Genomic DNA, 19,488 nt, shown 5'->3' on the forward strand with positions numbered 1-19,488 from the left:
AATCAATGAAACATTTTTCATCCATAAGATAAGCAAATATTAAAGTCTTACAAGAATTGCAAGAATGTGCAGGAAGAGGAAATACGATTCACTGCCTGGGAGCATAAATAGCTACGGTGAACCAAAAATTCTAAAGTTGGCTCATTAATTCCACTTACAGGGATGTGCCTAAGGACATATCTACAAACTTACTCACTGAAGCATTATTTATAAACGTGTGAATATTTAAGTATCAAAAGAGGAAAGAGGAACGAAGTTACAATATGCTCAAATATTGGATTGTAAGAGAGCACTTAAAATGAGCCAACCAGCTCTAAATGGCTTATTTTGTTACCTTTGGCAAACCACCTAACTTCTTTAAGCTTCCTCTTTGCTGTGTGTTTTAGTCTGAAATGTAAATATCAGCTTTACAAAGTGAAATGAAAGACAGTAAGAAAGGACTTAAGTAAAAGGTATACTACATAACAGCATGTAAGAAATATCAGATATAATAAAATCTGATGACCCCTTGTCGGTAAATAGGCATCACTGACATTCTCTGAGAAAAAAAGGGATGAGAACCGAACATATGATTTGGGAATATTAAGTAAATATTTCTTAAAACCTTTAAAAAATGAAAGGGCAGCCAAGTAGGTATGAGAACTAACTAAAGAGGGCTCAGTTCTCAATAAACAGGTAATTATAAAAGAGACTTTAGTAATATAGATTAACAAATATGCTTCATTCCAAAAACAAAAAAGAGAAAACAAACAAAAAACAACAAAGAGGCAAAGCACCAACTGTTTTTGTTTGTTTTTGAAACTCTCACCCAGGCTGGAGTGCAGCGGTGCATACTTGGGCCACTGCAACCTCCACCTCCTGGGTTCAAGCAATTCTCCTGCTTCAGCCTCCCAAGTAGCTGGGATTATAGGTGCCTGCCACCACACCTGGCTAATTTTTGTATTTTTAGTGGAGACACAAGGTTTCACCATGTTGGCCAGGCTGGTCTTGAACTCCTGACCTCAAGTGATCTGCCACTCTGCCTCCCAAAGTGCTGGGATTACAGGCGTGAGCCACAGCACCTGGCAAGACCAACTGATTTTTAATAAAAAATAATATGAAACAGGACTTATACTGAAGTACCCTCTAAAGTTATGACTTTTATTACTTTCTTCCCAGTTTTTATTTTGTGGTAAGTGGAAGCTTCAGATGACTCCAAGGGAGTAGGAAAATTGGGAAACGTTTTTTTTTTTTTTTTTTTTGAGAAGGCATCTCACTCTGTTGCCCAGGCTGGAGTGCAGTGGCCTGATCTCAGCTCATTGCAAGCTCCGCCTCCCAGGTTCATGCCATTCTGCTGCCTCAGCCTTCGGAGTAGCTGGGACTACAGGCAGGCGCCTGCCACCACGCCCGGCTAATTTTTTGTATTTTCAGTAGAGACAGGGTTTCACCGTGTTAGCCAGGATGGTCTCGATCTCCTAACCTCGTGATCCGCCTGTCTTGGCCTCCCAAGGTGCTGGGATTAAAGGTGTAAGCCACCACGCCTGGCGGGAAATGTATTTTTTGAATACTCAGTATCTTTATATGAGAAAAAATAATTTTTGATATGAAGGCAACTTCTAATGGCACTATTAAGCTATCATGAAAAGACAACTTAGAATGTTTTTCAGAGGGAATATTAATCTGAGAAGTTCTAATTTCCCATAAACTATTTCTGTTAACCTTCAAAAGCGATAGTGAGGCATTTGAACTTAGTTCAGAAAGAATGTGTCGAAAATCCTAGGCAGTATCCTGAAACACCTAACAAGGAGCAAAAGAGGCAATAGGCCCCTTTGGGTTGGATACAGCCTACTTGCCCCTTGCATTAAAGTTCTAGCTCTCAATACAACATTGAAAATAAATAAAATACAACAAACTTAAAGATGCTATAAAAACAATCAATGAGAGTCAAGTAAATCTAACTCAGATTAGAAAGTTAATCAATTACCCAGCTAGTAGGTACGTGGGACAACTTGTGGAAGTAAAGAAAACACTGGAGAGCATTGAATAATGAGTGTTCATTTGGAAGAGGAACTTAATGAAAAAAAATATGTACTAACAAAGTGTGTAAGTGCTTAAAGCTAGAAGATATCTCAACTTAAACACCTAGAAAAAAAAAGAGCCATATTTAATAAGAAAAATCTGAAACGAATAGCAAAAGGTTCAGAAATATTTGTCTAATAAAATTTCTCCCCGACTCCAGTTGTGAGGCACAGGGATTATTCAGAGCCAAAGATTTGCAAAGCCTATTTTAGGAAATAATTGTATTCACTGATATCAGGATTTAAAATGTCATTGGCACTAAAATTCATTTTCCAATGGAAAACGTAAAAGTCAATTTTTATATCTAAAAAGAGGTAATGGATATATAAACATGTTTATGTGTTTTAGAAATAAAAATATTAATAGAAAAAATTTAAATAAATTTCTAGTATATTTAAATATTTAGCTATTCACAAGTCTTTACTGCTTTACTCTAAGAAGTCTAGCTGAAAAGAGACTAATACAGAAATATCAAGACATGCTGACCACCTCAGAAAGAAGGATGCAGTGGTGTTTTTTTCTTTTTTCTTCGTTAAGGCATTTAATTCAATGTTCAACATACAACAGGTGCTTAACAAATATTTGGTGATATGAGGTCTCTTTTTAAAGAAAACTGAATAAAAATTGATTTTTTTAAAATTATTAACCCACCTTATTATTACTAGTAACCTGCCTTTACAGAAGTTTTTCTTCTATACATAATCCAGTATCACACACAAAAAAACTGTAAGTTAAGTCTACTCTATAAATAGCTATAACTTACATTAGAGGAACTCAAAAATAACAGAAACAGACATATGCACACACTGACACCTAATGAAGGAAAAGTGAGTCTATGCCACCATCTAGTGGCTGCAGAATAATAAAGCACCAAAACAAGAAAGTACCCAGGGATGTAGTACCAGAATATAAGCATCTAGAGTTTACATGTAGAGCTACTGCCCTCCTATTCAGTTGGGCCAGCATTGGCACTACCTGGCCTATTCAGTTGGGCCAGAATTGGGTCTACCTGCTTGCTTCTGCATGAGTCTGACCTTCAAAAAAAAACCAAGCGGGAACACCATCAAGTTTCCTTTGCTCACTTCATACAATTCCCACCGCCTTTCAACGGATACCTATTTGTTACGAAAGGTATAAAAATGCATCTTCACATTCGTCAGACCAGATGGGCAATAATAAAAAATTGGTCAGGAAAACCTCATACATTGCTATCAAACAGTCTGGCATTATGTAGTAAAGGTGAATATGTACATAACTTATGACCCAGCAATTCCACTCCTGGGTATGTAATCCAGAGTAGTGGTTTGTAATCTGCAGTACACAGATCCTGAGTGAATCTATGGATAGAATTCAGAAGGTCTGATAAGTTGGATGAATAACAATCCCATCTTTATTGGCACCAACTTCTAACTAAAATTAATCATTTCCTTTGTTTATGAAGGTAGGCAACAAACCACAATATTAGCAGGACCTGTGACTTTGTAACCAATAAATATTATAGATAATGTCAAATTCCATTTATAGTTGTTGTAAATACATAAAAATTTCTTCCACACTTATCACTACTTCAAAATTACATCTTTCACACCCACCATTAGATATTGTTATTTAGTGCCCTAATAAAGAAGCATCTCTATTTCTTTTTAAAAAGTTTTTTTATATTTCATTATTCTAGTTCATTTTTTCATATTTCATTTTGTATTTTGATTATTCTAGTTCACTTTTTTCACTGTATTTGTTTTCTTTGCAACCCTATGTATTTGTTATACATTTAAAAACATTTGTGATCCACAGGCTCACAAGATTTTGAAAGGATTTTAAGACACAAAAAAAGGTTAGTAATACCTGCCCTAGAAAAATTCTTCTGGCAGAACCAGGAGACATGTACAAATAAATTCAAACAGCTTTGTTTATAATAGTCAGATGGACAAAAAAGCAGGGTATTTTCATGTAGTAGAATAGCATACAAAAGGGATGTGAATTAATTATTACAACTGCATTAATGTGGTTGATTTGCAAAAGCCTAAAATTATAGCTAACAATTATGTAACAAAATAATAAAATTAGTTAATAAACAATCTCAAACAGGCAAACCATATACAAAAAAACATTTGTATATACTCTTTAGAGTTATATACAAATGTAGTTGAATTATTTCAGAAAAATCAATGTAATAACACAAAATTTGGGATCATGGTTACTTGAGGGAATTGGAGGAGAGGGTGGTAAGAAGAATGTGACCAGGAATGAACATATATTGAGCTTTTGAGCTGCTGGCAATGCCCTTTTTCTTAAGCCTTGTGGCAAGAGCACAGACACTCACTTTATTATTCTTCTTTAAAGTGTACAGATATCTCATGCACACTTTCATACCTATGATGTTTGATATTACCTTCTTAGATAGGTCATCTCTGTCTATCCAATCCAAAATAACTACCCAGTTACTCTATATCATACGAGCCTATTTTAATAATCTAGTTTTTTTGATATGATTTTTCTAGCTTTGAACTATCTATCCTTTGGACTATTTGTCAGAATTTCAGGATACGCAACAATAATTTTCAAAATATTTATCCTATACATTTTCCATGCAGTTTAGGGATATGTTTTTTAAAATAGCCATAGATTATATTTTAAATTCTGTCTAAAAGCTACTTTCCACTGCAAATCTAAAATTACCTTAATAATCACATATCTTTTAAAAATAAATGGTAAACTGAACTGGTTTTACAATTGGGCTTCAAAGTCTGTGCCACTTTGTAGCAATGAAACTGAGAAAATTCTCTTTTCAGACTTCACCTTTTTCACTTACAAAACAGAGATAAAGCTTAACTCACAGTATTTGAGGATATTTAAAACCTGTGAGAAAGAGGAGAATATTTTAGCTACTTAGAAGCACTTAACAATGTTTAGCCGTCTCTCAATTGTAGCCATGAATTTTGCCCCATCTGTATTTTCCTCTTGGAAGTTCCCTGTATCTTTCTGCTGGATGGATGCAGTTAATGATGAGAGTAGGGAATGGCAAAGCCACAGGGTAGAAGCCTGGCACCCTAATTCACTATGTATAGAAGAGCTACCTGCCAACTAGAAAAACCCACTTTGTATTCTTATAAAAAATAAACTCCTATAGTGTTTGAGTAATAAGACACTTTTTTGTGTGTTGATTTACAAGAGCTATTTAGTCTACCCTAATTAATATATTATTGAAAGATACTACCAAATGCTGAGTGTTCTGGCCTTCTTCCCTCCTCAGCCTCAGGAAACTGACAGCAAGGCTCTTCTCACACAGATAGGATACTGGAAGTTTCCCCTCCCTAACACTGACTACACAGATAAATAACTTGCAGATAACGGTTTGGGGGAGGGGATACAGCCTTCAGTGAAATACCCAGGTCAGATCACCTCACAGTGAAGCCCACTATTTGAAGAGATCCATCTGTGCTTACAGTGCTTTTAACATTTTTTTCTCACTCCAAAACATATTTTTAATGTAAACATCAATAAACGCAGGAAGGAAGGTGTATTTTGAGGGAGTGGTATGAAGAAACCTAAATCCTAAATAGCCACGTCAATAGCTAGAATCCTGAGCACTTTTAGAATTCCATTAGCACTTTTATTCTTCACGTCTTACTTTATTTTTCTTTATATTATTTGACAATCCCTGATATATTTACTCTTCCTTTGTTTATCTGTTTCCTCCAACCTGGATGTTCCAAGAGGATGGGACTTTGAATTTTGCTCAATTCTGTACCCCAGTTTCTGGAAAAGTGCCTGGAACATGGAAGAAATTTAGTAAATATCTGTTGAATAAGTAAATGGATTGGCAATTACAGGCTTTAAAAAAAAAGGTCTAAGAAAATAATTTATTCATATAGATCCAGCCCTGATACAAATGATTTCTTTAGTCTTGCATGGTTATAAATAGATGTCTCTCTTCTAGAAAAACTGAGGCAACCCTTCCGAAATAACTAATTTTAAAAAGCCTCCCTTCCTGTGAACAGACAATTCCAAAGCTCTTCCACAAGGCACAACCAATACAACCACAGGTCATGGCCCTGTAATCCCTCCCTAGTCTTCATGATGTAAGCAATATTACATTAATGTGTACAATAATGTAATTATTAGCAAGAATAATGTAAACATTAATATAGATTACTGTTAATTAATAATGGAATTAATTACTGTAAATTAATTAACATAAGCATTATTAGATGCAGGAAGACAAGTGAATTTGGGGGCAGCGGCATCTCTGAGGCATAAATCCTCATCTGCCACAGAACGAAGTCAACACATACTATCCATAACTGAAAATGCAATAAACAGCAGAAAATACTTCTTACATAAAAATACAGAAACAAGCATTAAATGAAACATCTTAAAATGTTGAAGGCGGTTACTCTGGGAACCAATACTCCCGGACTGGGAGGACTAGACCAGGGTATGTTTAACTTTGACTTTTTCATTTCAGGCTCGATGCTGCCATTGCTCTGACCTCGTGGAAAATTTAATCTAAATCTTAATTAGGAGCCTTCTAAGATGGAGAACACATTCATTGCAGAGAGGTCAGGCTCAAATACACGTCTATCACAATATCTAAAATTAACTCAAGAAAAAACCTCCACGATTTTAAAGACAAAGCACTGCATATGCACGAACTCAACACCTCTCCTTCTTTCCCCATGGACAACACACCCACAATCCCTGCACATACACCAATCCACACAACTAAGCATTGGAGTGAATGAGGTGAGTGAGGGCCCAGAAAGTTGGAGCAGGAACGATCCGAGCCTTCAGTTAATCCTAACGTCACCTCTAACGTTTGGGGCAAGAACGTTTCAGGAAACCAACGGGGACCAACGCTCAGCATAGCAGAGAAAGACACCAAGCTACGGGACCCGCCGCGCCTCCCGCGCCAGGGTGGAGTTGACCCCGCCGAGCCCCGCCCCAGCCTGCGTCTGCCAATGATCCAGGAGCCACTCCTTTCCACTCAGGAAACCTTCAGAGGAGTCTCAGAAAGGACACGGCTGGCCGCTTTTCTCAGCGCCGAAGCCGCGCCATGCTCCTCCTCAGAAGCGCCCTGACTCGGGCGCTGGCCTCACGGACGCTGGCGCCTCAGGTACCGGCCGCGGGGGTGCCCAAGCCTTCACCCGACGGGAGGGGAGGGGCGGGGAGTGTTCCGGGAACGTGCGAGCAATGCGCATGCGCTCTCTGCCATGCGCGCCCAGACTTGGGGCCCCGCTGAGGTTCTAGCGTGAGCCCCGGAACCTCAAGACAGGGGTACCCGGAACGCGCGTGAGGAGGAGGCCGCTGCTAGGGGAATACCCCCAGCCGGGGTCGTCTCGCGGGCAGTCGCGGTCAGAAGGTTTTTCTAGCCTGGATGCCACACCCACCGGGACACTCCCATGGCGCCGACTGTTTCGTTTTTGCCGCCTAGCTACGTCGCGGCTGCGGCCCAGGGAGCGCTCCCATGTTGTCACCTGGCGCTGTGGAGCCGCGGTGGAGTCGTAGCTTTCCAAGCCACCGCCCTCTCTAGACATCAGGTTGAAGGAAGGAATTGCCAACCAGCCACTTGCCACGGCCTACCCCTTTTAAATGAAACACACAACTTCCGAGCATTTCGCGGAGACCCTTGAAGAGGAGGCCCAGGGTCCCGGTGGGGCTGGACCCTGCCCGCCACCCGCGCTTCGTGCGGTCGCTCCCCCAACCAGGCGGGACCCGAGCCTCTTATCAAACAGAACGATGACAGACAGACTCTTTTAACCTTAGATGAGAAATGAACAAAATGGAGCTTCTGATTCTGCCCTAACTTTCGGGAGTGGCCTATTCTGTGAATCCGACCTAGAAATTTCTTTTCGTTTTCATGTTTAGGACTTTACTCCTTTCTGAAGGGGCAGGATGGGAAGGGGATTAACCTGTCCTAAAGACAGACTGAGGAACACTAAAGAAGAGCAGCTCATGTCCATTCACCCCGGGTTAACAATGCAGTTTTTACCCTAATGATTCTCCAGTGGGGCAGGGCCAGGAATGACGTCCTTATGGCATGATTCCAAACTTTTAAGTTTTTAAAAATGTCCATCAGTTATTCTCTTTTAAGTGAAATGGAGGTCGTTGCTGGGGGGAATGATCCCTAACTTGGAGATAAGGGAGGATGGACGACTCATGATTTCTGCCTTAGCAGCTAAAAGTCATCCCTGCAACAAAATTCTTAACTCCCATCCGGCTCCCCCACCATACCCGGCTCCCCTGCGGTCTTCCTTCTCTGGCACCACCTGTCCACATCTCTCTCTCACTGTAGGTTCCCTACTGTATATTAATACTGCCCAAAATTGTAAAAATGTGTACCTTTGATCAACTGTTTTATCCTCCAAATACAAATTCCTCGAATCGACCTGAAATCCATTTGTCACAAATGCCCCATTGGCCTATCTCCTGATATATTTTATTACAATAATTTTGAAATTATGGATACTAGGCACTTGCTTCTTTACCAACATTGTTACTAGAGTTTGGTTTAAAAGCACAAAAGGAGTGTCCACGAAAGGCAGGGGCAGCTGCAGTTGTTTTTGTTGGTAGGCTTAGTCATTTGAGCAATAAGAATGTAACTCACACACGAATAGAATTAACTCTAGATAATTATCATTAAGCCTTATCATACACAGTTACATAATTTTGTATTTTGTAAACAAAAATGTGTCGGAGCAAAAGCCTACTGCTTTCAGACAGACATACTGGCTAGTCAGTATAAGCCCTAATTTGTCCATAGCTTTGTAGGTATCAAAACTGTCTTAATAGATTATTCTGGTGTAATCAACTTCAGGAAATGGCACATGCTAATCAAACTTACATAAGATGGATTTATAAGAATATCACGAGTGCCTGTGTGTATACCATGGGTGTATATGTGTGTGTGTGTGTGTTTATACATATATACACATAGATACCTACATAGAGGATAATCTTAGGCGAGGTATTTCTTACAGAAAGTTCAACCAGAACACAAATTAGAAATTTACAGTGCGTGTATGACTATTACAAAAGGAATTAATGGTTCTTAAGTGATATTTTCATCAATGTGGTATAAGTGGATTCATTAAATGTTGTTCACATTGCATCTGTAATTAGAAACTAATAATCAGAAAATTTTGACTCTGAATTTTCTTTTCTCAGCATTCATGTTCTACCATTATATTACAATGCAATTGGATAGGTCAGAGCTTTTTATTGCATTAGTTACATTCCAGTCCTATTTTTGGTCAGTGGTTTACTTCATTGAATTTAGGAAATACTTTGACCTGAATTGTAATTTCCATTTTTTTCAAGAACCTAAAAGAGTCTTCTTCTAGTAAACATTTTTTTCATTATGCCTGCCAAAAGTTACGTGCGTAGTTAATAAAGTTCTTTGATATGCATAACTGTAACACATATGCTCTTGACTAAAGATGCAATATTGGCCAATAAGAAAACTTTTGTGAATTTGTTAGAATCCTAATTATAGTTCTTGGATAAAGAAGTATCATTAAGATCTCAGCGCCTTCTTATGAGCAATTTCTGAAAAAGTGGCTAAAGGTGACAGTGAACCCCCACTAGGAAACAGTAACTACACACTCAGCATATTTAAGAGTAGTTGTCTTTATTGACACCCTATGTAAACAAATGTATTTGTGAGGCAGGAGAATAGGGCCTCGAGGCAGGGAACCTAAGGACTTCCTAGAACTAAATCAAACACTTCAGCTATGACAAGAAATACCCTCTTCATTTGCATAGGGTGTACACAGAGTAAATGACTTTGCAACTTTACTTCATCCTCTTCATTTATATATGGCTTACACCAAGTAGCCAATGGGACACCTCTAGAGGGTACTGAAACCCTAGAAAATTCTGTAACCAGGGCCCTTGAGCCACTTGCTCAGGCCCCCTCCTACCCAGTGGAGTGTGCTTTCATTTTCAATAAATCTCTGCTTTTGTTACTTCATTCTTTCCTTGCTTTGTGCATTTTGTCCAGTTCTTTGTTCAAACACCAAGAACATGAACACCCTCCATCAGTAACATATTGAGAATTGACAACAGAAGTACAAACATGAGTAATGAGTCTATGAGTGTCCATTGTACCAGATTCAGATTAGGTTTTAACACAATATAATGAATTCTGTCTTCTCAAGATATTTACATTTGTCTTATCTTCTTCAGGTGTGCTCATCTTTTGCTACAGGACCCAGACAATACGATGGAATATTCTATGAATTTCGTTCTTATTACCTTAAGCCCTCAAAGATGAATGAGTTCCTGGAAAATTTTAAGAAAAACGCTCATCTTCGGACAGCTCACTCTGAATTGGTTGGATACTGGAGTGTAGAATTTGGAGGCAGAATGAATACAGTGTTTCATATTTGGAAGTATGGTAAAGAGTCATCCAATTTTGGCTTTCAGTATAGATTTTCATTTTTCAGTATAAATTTTCATTCTGTTAAATGTAACATAAAACTTAGTTCTTGGATGTATATTATTATAGATACATACAGGTTAACTAAGACTTTTGAAAAGCAATACCAAAAAAATAAATTCAGTTCTTATTGTTCCCAGTGGTACACCTCTAACCCCTTGCTTAAACATTACATTATATTATATTATAAGTTGGAAAATATGGCGTCTCATATATCAAGCCATAAAATTGTGAACTAGACTTTAAACCTCAGAAAAATGTTAAAATGGTTTGCTGTAAAGATAGTTCATGAAAAATTTAAAGCAGCAATAGTAAAAGTCCAAGTGGATTAAGATCACAAAAGGAAAGGAGAAGTATCTCTTCTTTTTTTGAAGCTAGGGGGCTGGATATCAGTATTTTAGCAGAAATAATTCAACCATTTAAGGGACTTTACAATATGGAAGTTTATAGGGGATGATGGTTAACTTTCAATCCTCACTGAACTCTGAGATTTAATAATTCTGTTATGTTTAGAGACCACATTTGTTTCATATCTGTACCCCCAGAGTTTTGAGGAATTCACTGTCATACTACTCTAGGGAGGTAAAAGAAAAGGAATGAAAGAGAGTTCTTCCCGTGTTGAAACTAACCTACGCCTGGTTTAGTAGAGGAAGGAGAATAAGTTACAAGAATGCCCAGAATGCTTGTTACTCCAGGGTCTACATCAGGACTTGATGATACCTAAAGAATTTTTAATAATTTCATTTAGTGTTTGGTTTACGGTTTTTCCCTGTTATAACAGAAAAAGCCCCATTAAAATACAGTTTATGCTTTAGATGTGGTACAAGTTGTATCACAGCCCATTGAAAAAAACTAAGTTCTGATATACCTCACTTAAGTTGTAAGATAGGTATTCTTCCTTATCCCAATGTAAACCGTATGAAACTCTCTTGCCATTAGTCTTATGAGGTCCTAATGGTAATTATAGTACTAGGTCCATATGTTGGCAAATGTATATAACTGTTTGGGTAACTTAAATGGAAGAGAAATAAGTGCTGGGGAGAAAGAATGGATGACAATAAGAGAATCAGCATTATTTCTTTGAAATCTGTTTGTTCAAAGGAGAAGAGGCTTAAAAAGTACAGTTTTAACTTCACTCATGTTAAATTTGATTCAGGGTGTATCTGGACTTGACTACCCACCACCACCAAAGAAAAACAGTCTTTCTCTAAACTAGCACTGTAAGTTAAATGCCTCAATCAAGTAAGAATAGTTCACATATACTGAGTATTAACTAGTGCCAACCACTATATTCTAAACTCTTTTCATGTGTTAATTTAATCCTCATACAACCCTGGAGGTAGATGTTTTATTATCTCAATTTCACAGAAAGTGAGGCACAGAAAGATTCAATAACTTACCTAATTCACAAAACTGCCTACTATATGGTTGAGTCTATAAAGCCTATTATGTGACATTACAGTTAGTTTGCATTTCTACTGCCCTTTTTGTCCTTGAGCAACTTCAGAGCAGATGGTCACATCTGTTTACGTTGGTGTCTCCAAAGGCCTAACACAAGGTTCTTATATGGCATCAATGACCATTGCTGATTTGAATGAAACCCAGAAAAGTACAGGTGATTTAAAATTGAATTTTTTATTTTTCTTAATTATTTTCTTCCCACAGATAATTTTGCTCATCGAACTGAAGTTCGGAAAGCCTTGGCCAAAGATAAGGAATGGCAAGAACAGTTCCTCATTCCAAATTTGGCTCTCATTGATAAACAAGAGAGTGAGATTACTTATCTGGTACCATGGTGCAAATTAGAAAAACCTCCAAAAGAAGGTAAGTCCTTCCTTCTTAGTCACTGAGTTTTGATGAATAAAATACTAAAGAACTTAAGTGATAAAAACTGAAGTTCCTTTGGAAAAAAATAAAATTAATTCTTTGTTTTATATAGAAACATACAGTGATTGTTGTGGTAAAAATAAATGGGAGCTCTTACCCCATCCTTTAAAAAAATGAGCATAAAATAATGAGATATTTTTCAAATTGAGACCTTGCAGATTTGTAAAGCTTAACTGTGTTATAGAGAATGCTGACATGGTCAGTAGAGGTTGAGAATTTGTTTATTGGGAGCAGAGAACGTGTTGATAGGTAAGGGATAGCATATGAAGTTTTGCCATAATTTTAAAATAATATGATCTTTAAAATGTAAAAGTATTTCCATAAATTATAACTAATCTTAAATCATTAAATACAGCTTTGCTTATAAAACTGAATATTTGGGGGAAACAGATTAAGTGAAACTGCCAAGCTATATTACTTTAATCTAACTTTTGTGTCTTCTTTCTTGTTTCTCAGTTTGAAAGTAATTGCTTAAGATTTGTCTTCTTGCTGATTTCACTTCTTGCTGACTTAAAGAAACTATTACCTCAATCCAGTTTTAAATAAAGGTCAGATTAGAAAAGCATAAACTCATTTAAATGTTATTTTACTTCCCCCATTATTCCCAATTTTGTAGTGTATTTAGGTTACCAAAAATTTACAAAGTCTTCCTTGGATCTTTACCTCCTTAGGTGTCCCCTCAGCTCTCAGCACTATCTAAATAAAATAGTTCACTTCTCTGACAGTGTCAAATCTTGGTTCTCCTCCTCTGTGTACATCATTGCTTGGAAATTTTTACATGCTTTTCCTACTTGTCCCAGAGTTTCTTTCTCTCCACCAGCCCTATACTTCTGTCCAAAGTGTACAATACTTTTCAAGTATTTACCTGGATATTTAGGAAAAATAAAACCATCTCTGTAGGTTTGTTTTTTTTTCCTCCAAAATTCAAAGATATCACTTCAGGTCCACTCTTTGCTTTGCTGTTCCTGTTAAAAATGGAAACTTATAGGGAGAAATTATATGAAGAAAAACATAGTGGAAATTGGAAAGAATGAAAATATAGATTGGAAAATTCTTCTTTTATTCTTTTATTTTCTAAAAGCATAGACTTCTGCAGCTCAAAATTCTATATCATTATACGTTCTCAAGTTTTTTAACAAATGTTATAGATTAAAAATATTTCAGATAATAGTTTATAATAGCTTCCAGTTCTTTTTCTTTGTCATCTGTATGATTAAGCATAACAACTCACTCTTAAACATGGGCAAGGACTTTCTAAGCATAAAAGCAAAGAGAGTGCAAATATAGTAACATGTCTACATAATATGCATGTCTGATCCTCCAAATCTGTGTGTGTAGATAGTGAAAGACTTTTCACTGAGAAACGTGATTGGATATTGCTTGAATGTTTTCTGAAAAATTCTTTTTCTCCCTATTCCAGGAGTCTATGAACTGGCCACTTTTCAGATGAAACCTGGTGGGCCAGCTCTGTGGGGTGATGCATTTAAAAGGGCAGTTCATGCTCATGTCAATCTAGGCTACACAAAACTAGTTGGAGTGTTCCACACAGAGTACGGAGCACTCAACAGAGGTACAATTGTCCATTTCTTCTTATATGAAATTGTAATATATATTGTGACCTAAGTTCCTTGGGTAAGTTTCTTTCTCATTATAGAGTATGTTTTATTATTTATTGCCAAATGTTTAGTTTTTTGTAATTTTCAAAATTGAGAAAATCTGTTTTACATCTTATTTATTTAGAATGTTAACTTATGAAACCTTCAAATGCTGAATAGCTGTTTTCCCTCATACATCAAAATGATTAAATTTTTTAAACTGAAGGAACCTCGGCTGGGCATGGTAGCTCAGGCCTCTAATCCCAGCACTTTTGGAGGCTGAGGGGGGTGGATCACCTGAGGTCAGGAGTTCGAGACCAGCCTGGCAAACATGGTGAAACCCTGTCTCTAGTAAAAATAGAAAAAATTAGCCAGGCATGGTGGTGGGGGCCTGTAATCCCAGCTATTCCAGAGCCTGAGGCAGGAGAATCACTTGAATCCAGGAAGCGGAGGTTGCAATGAGCCAAAATCGTGCCATCGCACTCCAGCCTGGGTGACAAGAGCAAAACTCCATCTCAAAAAAAAAAAAATGAAGGAACCTCAAGAAATAATCTGTTACTTTCATCATTTCTTTTTCCTCTGAATGTACTTTTATTGATTTTTTAAAAATAATATTACTTGAGGTAGGAAGATTATCTCTAAGCAAAAAAGTAATATATGTTTTGTATAAATATTAAAGCCCTCCTCATAAAAATTTACCCATTTTCCACCACAGTTTTATATATATCTATATAGAGAGATATAGTAAATATGTATATATATTGAGGTAAATTTATATATGGATATAAATTTATTTAATAAAACACATACTTGGGGTATTTAACTTGTAATGTTGAAAAACATTTCAATCAGAATTTCAAGATTTTTTGTGGCAAATTCAGAAAAACATTTGTAAAGTTTATCTGAAAGGATAAAAGAGCTGATGAGGTAGCTCATACCTGTAATTCCAGCGCTTTTGGGAGGCTGAGGCTGGAGGATTGCTTAAGCCCAGGAGTTCACGACTAGCCTGGGCAACACAGCTTGTCTCTACAAAAAAAAATTTTAAGAATTAGTTGGGCATGGTGGCAAACACCTGTAGTCCTAGCTACTTGGGAGGCTGAGGTGGGAGGATTGCTTGAGCCAGGAGTTCAAGGCTACAGTGAGCTATGATTGCACCACTGCACTCCAACCCCTGAACAACATAGTGAGACCCTGTCTCTTAAAAAAAAAAAAAAAGTAACGAAGAAAGAATAAATGTCTAGGAATAGCTAACAAATATTTGAAAGACTCATCATAATATCCTGTTGCCTTTCTATTATCTCTTTATGTCCAATGGACATCTCAAACCTAATATACCCATCTTTATGCAGAAATTCAACTTCTTGTAATAATCTATCATAAGAAAATAGAATATATAAAAACAGATGTATATTCAGGTTGGAAAATACATGGAGGAGAAACTAGTATGAAAATTATTAGATGCCTGTCTCACACCATATGCGAAAATAAAGCCAAGCTGGATTGTATATTTTAATGAAAAAAATTTAATTCATAAAATTGGTAAAACAAAATGTAGATGAATTTATTTAATAATGTGGATTGGGACTATATTTGTAAGCCAAAAGCAAATGAAGAAACTATGAAGAAAAAAAATCAACTTATGATTTTATTATACAAAGGCTCAAACTTTCTGGATGCCTGAAAATCACCATAAATGAAATTCAAAAGCAAAAATAAAGATAAAAATCTATGCAAAAGTAGATATGCACATGGCTACTAAATATATATTAAAGAAAATGGATATTAAAACAATAATGAGATGCCGTTTCTTTACCTTATAAAAGGTATACTTACATGGACATAGTATTAGGTCAGGAAAAAATAAGTACTCATATTGTGTAGGGTTCATATTAGCTTAATCTTCCCCCAAAATTTGACAATAAAAATAAAAGCCTTATTTTTATTGTTTTTGCCAGGATTACTTCTAGAAAATATGTCTGGGTGTGTATGTGTATAGGTGTGCTAAATTATACAGAAAAGAAATTTGAAAGTATATAACATACATAGTAGTCATATTTCAGTGAGATAAATGGTTAAGTCTCTATGTTAATATTCTTTTTTTTTTTTTTTGAGACGGAGTCTCGCTCTGTGGAGTGCAGGTGCAATCTCAGCTCCCTGCAACCTCCGCCTCCTTGGTTCAAGCGATTCTCCTGCCTCAGCCTCTCAAGTAGCTGGGATTACAGCTGTGTGCCACCATGCCCAGCTAATTTTTGTATTTTTAGTAGAGACAGGATTTCACCAGGCTGGTCTCAAACTCCTGACCACAGGTGATCCGCCCGCCTCGGCCTCCCAAAGTGGTGGGATAAGAGGCATGAGTCACTACGCCAAGCCTCTACCTTAATTTTCTATACTGCACATATATAAGTTTTATTTTTTAAAAAACTACAGAAAATGTGTGTTCATACACTTTTTAATCTTAAATTCATTCTCAGTGTTAGGAGAATTGGTAATCAGTACAGCATTTCTGGAGGACAGTGTATACTATATACACTACATGTAAGTACATATATATAAGACATGCTGTTTGGTTCTCTCAACTTAAATTCTACTTTATATTAAGGAAATAATCAGATTCAGACTACCTGGGTTTGAATCCCAGGTACACTACTTACTTTTTGACTTTGGGTAAGTAAACCTCACCATACCTTAGTTTTTTCATCTATAAAATGATAGATTATTATGAGGACCTAGATTATTATGAGGATTAAATGAGTTAATACATTAAAATGCTTAAAACTAGGCCTGACACATAGTTATCATTCAATAAATGTCAGTAGTTGTCATCGAAAGTATTATTATAAACATATAGTTGTGCTCAAATGAAGTTTATGTTAATATTGTTTACATTAAAGAAACATTGGAAATGTAGTATGACCTTCTTTATGTAATACATACGTAATACAGAAATCGATATACATGTACATCATATCGTGTATTTACGTAAGCATAAGCAAATATGCTCATATATGTTTATTTGTATAAATATACAACTATATATAAAAATATAGGCCAGGCGTGGTGGTTCACGCCTGTAATCCCAACACTTTGGGATGCCAAGGTAATAGGATTGCTTGAGGCCAGAAGTTCGAGACCAGCCTGGGCAACAAAGTGGGAACCTGTCTCTAGAAAAATAAAAATAAAATTAAAAAATAAAAATACATATATACACAAATACAGAAAGAGATACACCAAATATGAAAGAGATACACCAAAAATAAAATGATTACAGTTTGTTTTTAATCTGCATTTTCCTATACATCTAACATTTATATATTACAATTATAAAAACTTCATAAGCAATTTTGTACAAGAACATTTATTCCAGTATTTTATAGAATACTGAAATATTGGAAATAGTCTAAATAGTCAACAATAAGGGGTTGGCATAATAAGTTGCTGTATCTCTAAGGAGGAATTTATATAACCATTAAAAATTAATATTGCCATAGAAAATACTGTTGATTTTTAAAAACTTGTTACTAAGCTAAATCTGTTATTATAATATACAATAAGACCCTGATTTGGTTTTACTCATATTTTCTAAAGGAAATACAATAAATTTCCATAGAGGTTTTCTCTATACTGTTAACATTATGCCACTTTTAATTTTCTTCTTTGTGTAACGTAAAATTTTAATAGTAAACACAATTTGCTCATAATTTTGCTTTTTTAAAAATTAAAGGAAAATATAGTAGGAAATCATAAAATTTGGGTCTTGTTTTGATTGTGCCTCTAGCTGTTTTACTTCAGTACTTCCATTTTCCAGCCTTGTATTTCTTCATCTATAAAACCAATTTGATTAATTTATCAATTTCTCTAGCAAGTCTCTGACCCCTCTGAAATCTTATCAGTAACATATTTAGTTTTACCTTTTTGATATCACTGTTTCGATTTAAAGAATAGGATGGTTTTGGCCAAGCGTGGTGGCTCACGCCTGTAATCCCAGCACTTTGGGAGGCTAAGGTGGGCGGATCACCTGAGGTCAGGAGTTCGAGACCAGCCTGCCCAACATGGTAAAACCCCATCTCTACTAAAAATATAAAAAAAAAAAAATTAGCCGGACGTGGTGGTGGGCACCTGTAATTCCAGCTACTCAGGAGGCTGAGGCAGGAGAATCACTTGAACCCAGGAGGCAGATGTTGCGGTGAGCCGAGATCACACCACTGCACTCCAGCCTAGGTGACAAGAGTGAAACTCTTGTTTCAAAAAAAAAAAAAAGAATAGGATGGGTTTGATTCATTTTTCTGTTATTTCTTATTTGTTAAGGCCATATTTTTTAGAAACTACTTGTGGTTTATTTCTGCAGTTCATGTTCTTTGGTGGAATGAGAGTGCAGATAGTCGTGCAGCTGGGAGACATAAGTCCCATGAGGATCCCAGAGTTGTGGCAGCTGGTAAGCTGTTTGACTAGGCATGAATTATTTTTAGAACAAATGTGTTTCAGTCAGTAACTCTATATGCCTTTCTATGAAATGTTTTTCCAGTTCGGGAAAGTGTCAACTACCTAGTATCTCAGCAGAATATGCTTCTGATTCCTACATCGTTTTCACCACTGAAATAGTTTTCTACTGAAATACAAAACATTTCATTAACTGCTATAAGATCTGTCTGCTAATGGTGCTTAAATTCTCCCAAGAGGTTCTCACTTTTATTTGAAGGAGGTGGTAAGTTAATTTGCTATGTTTCTTGCATTATGAAGGCTACATCTGTGCTTTGTAAATACCACTTCAAAAAATAGTTCTGTTTACTTTCTGCATGGTATTTCAGTGTCTGTCATACATTAAAAATACTTGTCACTGTTTTAAGATCTTGACTCTTCATTTGTTTCAGAATAGCTCTTCTACTGTACTCTGACAACTCTTTGCTTTATAGCATTTTGTTGTATTCAAATGATAATGGTAGCATTTCCATGCTTGTGACAGCATTTTTAAATTATTAATATATTTTATCAACTTTTCCGTCATGTCTGTTTTCCTGTTTTTTTTTTTTTGGTTGTTTTTTGTCCAGTAAAATTTATTTTGTAACACCAAATAGGATTCATGAAAATTAACATATTTCTTTACTATGGAAAACCACATTGTCATTTGTGACATCTATATTAAATACGGTTTTCACATTAGTTATTTGTCACTTACTTGGAAAATGATGCTGTTAGGTCCTGGTATTAAAAATCTAGAAAAGACTTGTTGGTTTATGTGCTGAAATGTCTTTATTTATAATTAATTTTAACTACTATTTACTTCATTTTGGATCCTGTTTAACAAACATACTTGAGACATCCATTTGTTTTAATGGAATCTTTATGGATATGGAAATGCTTGCCCTAATAAAAGCCTACATATACATTCTGGTTCTTTTTGTTGAGTTTTATATATCTTCTCCGAAGCTATTGCTGTATTGCTATAAGGTAATGAGACAGTACCAATTTACCGTCTTTACTAAATATGAAGTTACCTCAAGAAAATTGTAT

The 19,488-nt window shown here is 36.2% G+C and overlaps 1 protein-coding gene across 2 annotated transcripts; it reads left to right on the forward strand.

Moving 5' to 3' along the window:
• The first annotated feature begins 6,875 nt into the window (after positions 1-6,875).
• Positions 6,876-19,363, forward strand: NIPSNAP3A (nipsnap homolog 3A). Of its 2 annotated transcripts, XM_054500656.2 has the most exons (6): positions 6,876-7,174; positions 10,246-10,456; positions 12,164-12,322; positions 13,806-13,955; positions 18,326-18,412; positions 18,503-19,363. In XM_054500656.2, the coding sequence occupies exons 1-6, from the start codon at positions 7,115-7,117 to the stop codon at positions 18,577-18,579; spliced, it is 744 nt and encodes a 247-aa protein (XP_054356631.1). In that variant the 5' UTR covers positions 6,876-7,114; the 3' UTR covers positions 18,580-19,363. The 2 variants fall into 2 exon arrangements, 1 of the variants encoding a protein (XP_054356631.1); XR_010123355.1 differs by lacking the exons at positions 18,326-18,412; positions 18,503-19,363 and adding an exon at positions 16,262-18,317 and having other exon boundaries at positions 6,904-7,174; positions 13,806-14,268.
• Positions 19,364-19,488: the final 125 nt, after the last annotated feature.

The sequence above is a fragment of the Pongo pygmaeus genome, chromosome 13 (assembly GCF_028885625.2).
Source record: "Pongo pygmaeus isolate AG05252 chromosome 13, NHGRI_mPonPyg2-v2.0_pri, whole genome shotgun sequence".
Classification (NCBI taxonomy): Eukaryota; Metazoa; Chordata; class Mammalia; order Primates; family Hominidae; genus Pongo; species Pongo pygmaeus.

What these genes read in the sequence shown, in the direction of transcription:
- NIPSNAP3A (XM_054500656.2), top strand. Translation starts at nt 7,115, where the DNA reads ATGCTCCTCCTCAGAAGCGCCCTGACTCGGGCGCTGGCCTCACGGACG. An exon ending in CACGGACGCTGGCGCCTCAG is followed by an intron (nt 7,175 to 10,245) that starts GTACCGGCCGCG and finishes TATCTTCTTCAG; the next exon opens with GTGTGCTCATCTTTTGCTAC. An exon ending in GTACGGAGCACTCAACAGAG is followed by an intron (nt 13,956 to 18,325) that starts GTACAATTGTCC and finishes TTATTTCTGCAG; the next exon opens with TTCATGTTCTTTGGTGGAAT.